This window comes from Psammomys obesus, unplaced genomic scaffold, assembly GCF_907164565.1.
Source record: "Psammomys obesus unplaced genomic scaffold, mPsaObe1.curated_primary_1811, whole genome shotgun sequence".
In the NCBI taxonomy this organism is placed as follows: Eukaryota; Metazoa; Chordata; class Mammalia; order Rodentia; family Muridae; genus Psammomys; species Psammomys obesus.
In genome coordinates, this window is record NW_026585504.1 from 55,501,020 (window position 1) to 55,511,874 (window position 10,855).

General features: G+C 57.9%; 2 protein-coding genes across 3 annotated transcripts; one reads left to right on the forward strand and one right to left on the reverse strand.

The window, feature by feature from the left end:
* The first annotated feature begins 1,008 nt into the window (after positions 1–1,008).
* Gtpbp6 (GTP binding protein 6 (putative)) lies at positions 1,009–5,985 on the forward strand. Of its 2 annotated transcripts, none has more exons than XM_055601487.1 (10): positions 1,009–1,360; positions 2,209–2,346; positions 2,478–2,548; positions 2,641–2,771; positions 2,915–2,985; positions 3,213–3,371; positions 3,524–3,732; positions 3,842–3,990; positions 4,695–4,847; positions 5,070–5,985. In XM_055601487.1, exons 1-10 carry the CDS (start codon positions 1,045–1,047, stop codon positions 5,197–5,199), a joined length of 1,527 nt encoding a protein of 508 aa, XP_055457462.1. In that variant the 5' UTR covers positions 1,009–1,044; the 3' UTR covers positions 5,200–5,985. The 2 variants fall into 2 exon arrangements, with proteins under 2 accessions (XP_055457462.1, XP_055457468.1); XM_055601493.1 differs by having other exon boundaries at positions 1,284–1,680.
* Positions 5,986–6,420: 435 nt separating this feature from the next.
* On the reverse strand, positions 6,421–9,546 carry Plcxd1 (phosphatidylinositol specific phospholipase C X domain containing 1). Its single transcript, XM_055604934.1, has 6 exons — positions 9,486–9,546; positions 8,421–8,557; positions 8,124–8,252; positions 7,628–7,783; positions 7,164–7,347; positions 6,421–6,659 (listed from the first exon to the last, which is right to left on the reverse strand). Exons 1-6 carry the CDS (start codon positions 9,541–9,543, stop codon positions 6,421–6,423), a joined length of 903 nt encoding a protein of 300 aa, XP_055460909.1. The 5' UTR covers positions 9,544–9,546.
* Between the last annotated feature and the right edge of the window lie 1,309 nt (positions 9,547–10,855).

The following is a 10,855-nucleotide window of genomic DNA, read 5'->3' on the forward strand; positions in this document are numbered from 1 at the left end:
ACAGAACTAGTCAAACAGATTACATGAAGAGAAAAAAAGAGCAACTCTTCCACTGACTTCTCATTATTTGTTTATTTATGTAGTTAGTAACTTAGAAAACAAAAGCCACAAGTGAACTTTGCACAAGGGACAGATGTTAACCAAAGGGGAGCTACCTATACGCTTATGAGAAGCCATCATTTATACTAGGCAGACTTTCCAATATAGCTAGCCTCACGATGCTCCTGCCAGTCAGTCTTGAAAGCCCAAGGTAATCTCTGCAGGGAAGCCGTACAATTTCATTGGTCCCTCAGGGTGTGCTAGGTTAAAACCAAGAAACCAAAGACAGAGGGACCGAAGGACAGATGGATGGAAGGGAAGAAGGAAGGAAGTTAGGAAGAAAAGGAAAAAGAGAGCTTGATTTATGCTTAAGCTTTACCTAGACATTAAACATGACAGTGGAGGCTTAACGTGTGACACCTGACAGTAGGACTTCAGAGCACAGTCAGATGCTTGTGTGTGACACATGGTAGAGGAAATGTCAGCCAGTCACGTAATCACCCGGATCTAGGAATTTCTGTGTAGGAACAGGGACGGTGACATGCCAGTCCCGGTGACTTCAGCGCTCCAGCGCCTCCTGCTTTCACTCCTATGAGTCTTGGAAGCCCATGCGTGGGGTGCTAGGTGTCCTTGAGGCACGTGACGGGTGCGTGGGGACCGGGCGTGACATCCCACAGGCCCATCAGCTCCCTATAGTACGATAAGCACGTGACTTCCAGCCGAGGAAGTCACCCTTCGGGGAGGCTCCTAATCCGGAGACTTCTCAGCGGTTTCCTCTCGAGTCCGCCAGACACAACCTCTTTGACAAGCGCCATAACGTCACGGCTCCCCCACGCGCAGACCGTCCCAGCACCCACGTTACCTGCTGTGCTTCCTGGGGGGACCCCTCCCGCCCCGTCTCTGCCTGCACAGGCCCCAAACCACCTTCTTGACCCCGCCCTCCTTGGCCCCGCCCCTTCCGCGTGCGCACGCGCAGGACCACTTCCCTTGACGGGGCTCCTTCCCATGCAGCCCCTGCGCGCCGCCCTCCTCCCGGGGCTCCGACTCCTGCGAGGACGGCGGGTCCTTACAGCCCAGAGCCGCGCACAGACCCCGCCGCCATGGCCGGTGCGAGACGTCAGCGGCGGCCTCCGGGGCCCCGGGAGCGCCTGGACGGGGTTCGTACGCGCGCACGGGGAGGGGCAGCCGACCGAGCACGGGGAGGAGGAAGAGGAGCTGCTGGACGCAGAGCCGCCGCTTCCGCTGCTGTCCTCCGCACATCGCGTGTGCATCCTGCACCCTGACGTCAAAGGCCCAGCCGCAAGGACGATGCGTTCCACAGGTCCAGGGAGGCGCGTGGCCCGGACGGGCTGGGTCACTGGAAGGGGAGGGGTAACAGGACACATGAGTTGGAGGACACACCTAGGGGGCGGGGGAAAATGATGGGCGTCGCCATGAGGCCCCCTGGGTAGGCGCGTGGGAGTGGCCTAGGGCTGTCGTGAAGATAGCCGAGATGATCCTGGGCCTGAGTCAGGTTGGGTGGAGGGGCGTGCTCTCGGTGAGCGTGGGGCAGGGATTAAGAGCCTAAGTGTGGGACCGTGCGTGGGAGGGGCCTTGGAGAGCCTGGGCAGTGCCTGAATCTGTTCTGAAGACCGGTTTATTGTGAGTGTGGAGGGCAGCGTCTGGGTGTAGATTTGGCAGAGGTCCTGGTTAGGGAGAGTGGAGCGCCGAGTTCCTGAGCTTAAGGTGGAGGGATTGGACAAGGTGTGGGGAGCAAGGTCTTGGTGACACAGGACGGAGTTTTCAAGTGTGAGGGATGGCACAGGGCCTTGGTGGGCAGGTTATTGCCGGCTGGGGCGGGGCCTGGGTCAGCTTGGGGCGGAGTTTCAAGGAGCCTGAGAGTTTTGTGCCAGAACATAACTCTGAGGTTGTGGCATCGGTGGGCGGAGCCTGGGTGTGCATGTAGGGTGGAGTCAGGGTGGGTTCCGGGGTGTGGCCTAGGTGGTCTTTGGCAGAGCCTTGGGCTGTTCTATAGACAGGTATATGGTGAGCTTGGGACACAGGGTAGACTTAGGGCCATGGCCTAGATCACCAAGATTTAGAGGTGGGACAGGGCCTTGGAGGGTGGGACCAGGTGGCTGAGGCGGCCCTGGATGTCTCTGCTCCTGCCAAAGTCCTCTGTCCCTGCAGCTGAGAATGATGTGGCAGAAGCAGCCTCTCTGGTGTGTACGCTGCCAGGGTGGTCAGTGGCGAGGACCCTGGTGGTACCCACGAGAGTTCCCGACAGCAAGATGGTGTTCGGGAAAGGCAACTTCCGGGACGTCACTGGTGAGTGGCTCTCGCCCCTTCCTTGAGTCATCATGCTTGACTGTGTGTGTGTGTGTGTCTGCTCTTGTTGCCACCCAACCATCCCCCCTGCGCACCCATGTCTCCTCTAACATCACTGTCTCCATCACCAGAGAAGATCCGAGGGAGCCAGGACATCACGTGTGTCTTCCTGAATGTGGAGAGGATGTCAGTCCAAACCAAGGTCCACGAATGTGCCCATCTTCGACTGTGGTGACCTCACCCCCATGAGTGCCTGTGTCCACACAGACCCTATGTGTGCCCGTGTCCCTGCAGACTGCCCTGGAGGCCTCGTGGGGCGTGCCCGTGTTGGACAGGTTCACCGTGGTCCTCCACGTCTTCCGCTGTAACGCACGAACCCGAGAGGCCCGGCTGCAGCTGGCACTGGCAGAGATCCCGCTGCTCAGGTGCCTTCCCAGAATCCCCTGCAGTACTCCACTCCCATGTCATCCTGCTCAGGTGCCTTCCCAGAATCCCCAGCACCACCCATTACACCAGCTCCCTGGAGATAGGCTCAACCCCACCTCCACAACTTCTGTTTCTGCCCCAGGTCCACCCTCAGCACTAGAACAACCACACAGAACCAGCCAGGACAGGGTTCACGGTACATCATGGGGTCAGGTAAGGGTGACATCGTGTGATCCAGTAAGGGTGATATCATAGGATTGGTAACTAGCTTCACAGGATTAGGTAAGGGTGACATGATGGACAGGACTGACCTGTGATAGAAAGGGTTGACTGTGGACAGGACGTGTGATGGACAGGACTGACCCATGATGGACAAAACTTCTGTCCTGTGATGGACAGGACACCGACCTGTGATGGACACACCTGTCCCTGTGCTGCAGGGGTGTCAGCCACGGAGCTTCGGCAGCGGGCGCTGAGGGACCGGGAGGCTCGGATCCGGCAGGCACTAGCTCGGTTGCGAGACAAGCGTGACCTGCTGCGGAAGCTGCGTACCAAGCGAGAGTTCCCTGTGGTGTCTGTGGTGGGCTACACAAACAGCGGTGAGGGCGCGTGGGGAACACATGAGCCTGGGCACCTGGCCTGGGTTGACATCCCTAGGCATCTCGGGACATGGTGGTGGGGACACATCTAGAGGGGGAGGGAGGAAGGCTGTCCTCTGTGTGTGCCCTGCATGCTTGTCCTCCCACTACAGGGAAGACCACGCTTATCAAGGCGCTGACTGGGGACGCTGCCCTGCAGCCACGAGACCAGCTGTTCGCAACTCTGGATGTGACCGCCCATGCGGGGTGGCTGCCATCCCGAGTGCCCGTGTTGTACATGGACACTGTGGGCTTCCTGTCCCGGCTACCGCATGGGCTCATGCAGGCCTTCTCTGCCACGCTGGGGGACGTGGCTCACTCAGTAGGTGTGGTCACACGTGTCCCGGCTGGGGGATGTTGTCCTCACAGGCCTGCCCCATCTGCCCTTTCGGATCACACCTCAGTTACCTTCTGTGGCCCCTTTCCCCCAGGATGTGGTTGTGCATGTGAGGGATGTGGCACACCCGGACACTGAGCTGCAGAAGGAAACTGTCCTGTCCACACTCCAGGGCCTGCGCCTGCCTCCTGCCCTGCTGGACACTGTTCTCGAGGTTCACAATAAGGTGGACCTGGTGCCAGGGTGAGTGGGGGCTGTGTCCGCAGCCATATCCCCCACCTGTGTCTCCCCACACCTGTCACCCCCATGTCTCCCCACATCTGTGTCCCCCAGTGTGTCTCCCCAACCGGTCCCACACACTTGTGCTCCCCCACTGTTTCCCCCTCCTATGTCCCCTCCACCTGTGTTCCCCTGTTCAGCTGTGCATACTTCCCCCACACCTCTGTCCCTACCACCTGTATCTCCCCCACACCTGTCTCCTCCACGCCTGTCTTCCTCACACCTGTCTTCCTCACACCTGTCCCCACTGACATTTGTGTCACATCTATGTCTTACACCTGTCTCCCCCACAGTTGTTTTTCCCCACAACTGTGTTCCCCAACTTGTGTCCCCCCATACCTGTGTATCCCCAACCTTTGTCTGTCCTGGACCTGTGTCTGCCCCACCTGTGTCCCACAACTGTCTGTCTCCTACTTGTGTCCTCCCTGACCTATGTCTCTCCACCTGTGTCTCCCCCATCTGTGTCCCTCCTCCTGTATTCCCTCCACACCTGTGTCTTTCCAACCTTTTTCTTCCCTACACCTGTCCACCCCCACCTGCTACATGCATTTGCATGTCCTGTAATTCCCACACGTGTCCCCCAGCACCTGTGTCTCTGTCCCCCCAACTGCCCACACACACCTGTGTCCCCCCTATACCTGTCCCTTTTCTTGATGCCCCCCCCCCAGGTACCAACCCACGGTGTCAGGTGCACTGACTGTGTCTGCTACCTCGGGACTTGGCCTAGATGAGCTGAAGGAGGCACTGGAGGGCTTGGTGCTACAGGCCACTGGCCGGACAGTTGTCACCCTCCAAGTGCCGTTAGGTGGGGTAGAGCTGAGGTGAGTTGTGTACCTGTGCTTCCCTGCCCCTCCTTCCCAGCATGTACCTGTGTGTCAACCCCCATATGCACCCAACTTGTACCTGTGGGTACCAGAATGCACCTGTGGGTCCCAGCATGCATCTGTGGGTCACAGTGTGCACTTGTTTTCCCAAAGCGTGCACCTGTGTGTACCCCTCCAGTGTGCATCTGTGTGTCTCAGTTTGCACCTGTCTCCCCACAGCTGGCTGTATGCAGAGGCCACGGTGCAGCAGCTAGAAGAGATGCCCGATGAGTGCACGGCCCAGCTGACCGTCATCATCAGCCAGGCTGCCCTCTGCAGGTTCCGGAAGTTGTTCCCTGGTGTTCTTTAAGTGACAAGCTGGCCTAAGTGGACCAGAAGTGGACCCAGCTGGTGGGAGGGTTTAGGCTACGCACAGCACATAGCTCCGCTCTCCTCTCCTTCCTGAACTGACTGACAGCTGCTAGTGGGAGGGTGTGGGCCATCCTGGAGCCCCGCCACTTTCTGCCTCCCACACTGACTGACAGCTGCTCAATAAAACAGGACTTGCACTGTGTCCACTCTCAGGGTTATAGTCTAGGATGGGCAGTGGAGAGGGGTTTGGGGGAGGTCCGTGTCACCTGGGAATGTGAGTGTAGACTGTCAGCATCACATGGAGGGAGAGGGGGTAGGGGCACTGGGGTTGGGTGATGAAGGCCACCTGCAGGAAGTGGTTGTGGACATTCAGGGTCATGGGGTGGGTGTGATGGGCAGGACCCCACTGTGGGAATGCCATCACCTGATCGTTGTAGCCTTTCCTGCTCTGTGGCTTCCTCTTTCTCATGCCCTTTATACATGACCCCACCCATGTCACCCCTAATGGTAGGACAGAGGGGAGTGGGAGGGAGGGCTAAGCAAAGGAAAGGGAGGAGAGAGGAGTCCACCAGGAGTGGGAGAGTGTACGCTTTGCAACATTGAAGTGAAACCTGAGGCCACATGTCACATCACTTGTGTAGACCTTGAAAGAAGAACATCTCAACTTCATATGGAATAACAAGAAACCCAGAACTGCTAAAACTGTCCTCTACCATAAAAGATCTGCTGGAGGTATCGCCATTCCTTATAGGGCAACAGCAATAAAACCTGTATGGTACTGGCACTTTCGGAACAGCTTGGATCATTGGACTCGAAGAGAAGACCCAGAAATAAACACACACACTTACGCACAGCTGTTTTTTGACAACGATGCCAAAACAATATAATAGAAAAATAAACATCTTCAACAAATGGTGGTGGTTTGACTGGATATCTACATGTAGAAAAATGCAAAGAGATCCATACTCACTGCCTTGCACAAAAGTAAGGTCCCAAGTGGGCAAACGTTCTTGTACTCAGGTTAGCTTTGGAATAGTTTAATGAAGGAGGGCGCCAGTGATGTGGGCAGCATGTGGCAAGTCTCATGACCTCAGGGTTCTGACTATGCTTCCCTGAGTCTCTGCTGTGGGAAGTGATCGGAAGTGACTGGCAGGCAGAGGCTCCTTGGATACCAGAGCCAGCAGGTGTCAGAGGTCCCTGTTAGGGTGGGGCCAGGTTGTCAGGGCGGCAGGAGCTTCCTGTTCAACGCTATGACATCGCTCACGAAACTGCTGGCTCCCACAAAGTCACCTGCGATGATGTTGGTACAGTAGGACTCCTGCCCCGGAAGCTGTGCACACACCCAGTTGGTCAGGGCAGGAAGGGCCTGCAAAGTCATCTTCTCTACTGACCCGGATGGGTGGGAGAGCACATAGCTTGGGTTCTCCGTGAGATTCGTGCCCGCCACAAACAGGCCACCTGGAACGATGGGGGGTCGTGGCGTCATAACCAGCTTGAGACGTGGGGTGATGTCAGCAGACACCCTCACATCAGTGTCTAGAGTCACCATATGACAGGGTGTCTGCCCCACAGATCACAGATGTCCTGTCCTATCCCATGTGATTGACAGGATGATGTCCCTCCCTGTGCTATATGATTGACAGGGTAACTTCCGCAGCTGCTCACAGAGACACACACTCTCAGCATAAACCACTGGAATGTGAGAATGGCATTGTCCCCCAGAATCCTGCCCTGTCCTATGTCATTGATGTTCCGCCGCCTCCCGCGTGACTGTCAGTTTAATGTCCAGACCTGATCCGAGTCATTGACTGCAGCCACCCTACCCCTAAACCCTTCTGCGAGGCACCTGGTCAGCGCAGCCTGGCCCCATGCGTGACTGACAAGAAAATGACGACCCAACCTGCCCCACGTGACTGACAGGACACCCTCCCCAGCACACCCCTACGAATTCCCGCGTGGCACCTGGGCGGCCGCAGCCCTTCATGGTGTCCAGGTAGTGCAGCAGGTCCTGCGTGTCCTGCTTGTTCGCCCACCAGTACGGGATCCCCGGCCACAGCTGCTCGTGGCGGCTCACTGTGGCCTCGTCCTCATAGGACACGATCACTTGCTGCTCGCACGCCCACAGCTGCCGCAGCGTGGGGATGTCCTGCATGAGGAGGAGGGCACGTGAGGGCGGGGTGGGGGTGGCACAGGCAGGGTGCAAGGGTTGCAAGGAGCTGCGGAAGGTGAGGGAGTGGGAGTATGGGGCTGCCTCCCATGCCTGTCCCAACAAAAGAGCCCACGCCCCTCCCTGCCCCACCCATTGCGCTTCCCCATCCCCAACCCCATGCTTTCCTCTCCCTTGGAGCCCAAGCCCTCCCCCTCCCGTAAGCCCATGCTCACCCCCCTACACCCCTAAACATCCTCGAGCCCACGCCTGTCCCCACCCCTCTTGGACACAGCGCATCCCCGAAGATGTTCTTGATGCACCCCACGAGGTACTCGTGCAGCTCGGGCGTCATCCCCTCGAAGTCCCTGCAGGCCAGGATCACGACCTCTCGTGGATGCGACTCCAGCCACTCGCAGATCTCCGTGAGGGTGTCCTGGGGCATCACAGGCCGTGTCACTGGACCATGTCATCATGGGCCATAACTCAGGATGTGTCATGGGCTCTTGTCAAGGGCTGATGTCACCACCAGGCCCCCGAACCCTAAGTCTCCATCTACCCCCACCCGGGAAAATGTCAGAGGCTCACACCACAGGCTGGCTGACGTCACAGGATGAAGTCACCCTGCGGGCTTATGTCACCACTCAGTCAGTTGCTCCTCCCTCTACCCTAAGCCCTTCCTCAATTCCAGGAGGGAGGGACATGCTGTAAGATCACGTGGGTTCGCAATACCTACACCACCATGGACAGCAATAGCACCCCGCATGCCCACTCACCTCCACCAGCGCCGAGCTGTACATCATGTGCACGAAGCGCAGATTCTTCGCTGACCCGCAGGGCGCATGTGCGATGCGCAGGTCCAGGTACCGCACACCGGTGTCCAGCTGCTTTGTCACATCCAGGGTCTGCAGGGCATGTGTTGGACCAAGTGACCAAGCAGGTAGAGGGGTCTGTATGGGGAGTGGGGGTTGACTCACCCTGACCCCTGCTACACCACGTGGTCCCCCACCCTGTCCCCCGGCTGGCTCCTATTCTTCGTCTACAGGAAGGGGCTTTCCCTCCCCTGGACTCACCTGCGTGACCGACCACCTCAGCACCACAGGCCATGTGATGCAGGGCGCGAACCTACCCAGCAGGTGCAGCATCCTGGAGCGCTCACGGGAGATTGGGAACTCCCTGCTCAGGCAGTACGTCATCGTGTCATGGCTGCCTGCAGGATCACGGGCATCCGCGGCCATGGAAAACAACGGAGTCCCGTTACCACAGCCTACACATGCCCATATAACACGCATGTCACCGCCCACGCTCACTTGCGCGGAGTCACCCATGATCGCTCCCACGAATACACACGGGACACCCACAGACGTGAGAACCTCACCAGTTCTTGCTCCAACAGAAACATGCATCCCTGACCACATACTTACTTATCACATATCACCCACGCTTGCACCACAGAGACCCGCACGTTACCCACTCTCGCCCCAAGGGACATGCACGTCACTGTTTACACGCAAGCATACAAGTCAGCACCCACGTGTGGCCACGGACATGTGGAGGTCACAGGCCAAGCTCCCACAGACACCTGTGTGTGTTGCTCAGTCTCCAACAGACACATGAGTGTTATCACCCATATGTACCAGGAACAGGCACATCATTGGTAATGGTCAGCCAAGGAGCCCAGGGGGTGTCCTAACCCTGCCAGGACAGTCATTATATCCCTCCCTCAGTTTCCCCACAGAACCCCACACAGGTCCCAGGCCCTCCCTCTGTGTGATTGACAGGCAGGGGAGGGGGAGAGGCTGCTGTCCTCCCACTGTGGGGACCTGCTGGGTCCTTGACACTGATTGACAGCTGCTCTCCCACAGCTTGCACCCACCCCGACGGCCCACAACCTCCCAACCACACACAAGCACACACACACACTGAACAGGCCCCATGAGAGTCCTTTGGACTCTGATGGAGACCCTGAGATTCCAGGACACAGACGTTGAATCTTGCACGTGAGCTCACTGTGACAACCACCTTGTGGCCCAGTCCTGTGCAGATCCCTCTCCTTCCTTCTGGGTCTTGACAGTGGAAGGCTCACAGGGACGTCACAGGGCACCAGTTGCACAGCCGCCGACTTGTCCAGCACTCACCTGGGATGGACAGCTGGTGCAGAGGGATGTCCCACAGCTGTGGGCTCAGCAGCGACATCCAGTCTTCAGCGCAGTCCATGGAGTGGGGGGACCAGCACACCCACAGGACAGTCACAGGGATTGGGCACACACCTCAGGGATGTATCAGAGGGGAAATTGAGGCAGGAGGCCCCTGACCCGGTGAACCCACTTCTGTCTGGACAGGGCTGGGTTCTAGGCCTTTCTCATCCTTGGGGACCTCTCTGCCTCAGACACTTCCACACTCTGCCTTAGTTTCCCTTTGTGACCCCCCTGGGTTCCTGAGTCCCTTGCCATGTGACTCTTCACTCAGCCAATATGACCCCTCACTCCTCCCATGTGTCCTCTAACTCCTTCATGTGACCCCTCACTCTTTCCTGTGACCCCTCACTCCCCCATGTGACCCTTACCCCTCAGTCACTGACCTTCCCCTCACCCCCATATGACCCCTTACCCTCTCCTTTCAGTCACTGACCTTCACCCCCTCTGCAGGTCTTCACAGCTGATGCAGGACAAGGACTGACTCCCTGAGTGATCCTGCCTAGACCCTGCAGGGGGCGTGGCCACCGTGATGTCACACACAGGATATGGTCATGCACACAGTTGGTGTTTACTGCATGCCCAGTGCAGGTCAAGGCATTCTTATGTGCTGAGAGGTAATGTCAGCCTGCTCTGCCCAGTATCCCCACCCTCCTCTCCAAGTTCCCCACACCATGTCCTCCCAGCTACCCTCTACTGCCACCAGGGGTGTCGCACAGTCTCTGACCAGCTCAGCATTCAGTTCTCAGTTCTCAGTTCTCAGTTCTCAGACCTGAGGAGCCCGGTGTGAGATGAAGAGGGGGAAACTGAGGCAGCTGGAGGATGGCAATGGGTGGGGTGGAAGAGGGGACATCCATGCAAGATTAGACAGGACACTGAGGCTGTCAGGAGGGGAAACTGAGGGAACTGGGGGGCACTCAGCCAGGGAGGGACACACCTAGGGGGCTGTAACACAGGATAGTGAAACAGTGGGGTGGGGAGGATCAAGGCAGAAGGAAGGGGACACTGAGGCAGAGCAGGGGGTGGGAGTGATGGGGGATAGAGGCAGGGGTAGGGGTAGGAAGGGGAATACTGCTGCTGTGGGAGGAAAGGGTGAGGACAGCACCGAGGCTGGGGGGGTACGCTGAAGAAGTGGGACAGTGGGGAGGGACACCAAGGCAGGCACTGGAGGTGGGGAGACATACTGAGGTGGGGGAAGGGACACTGACAGAGCTAGAGATGTACTGAGGTAGCAGGACAGGATACTGAGGCAGCAATGGATTATGGAAGGTGTGGAGGGAGGGACACTGAGGCAGTGTGGGGGAGCGGATACT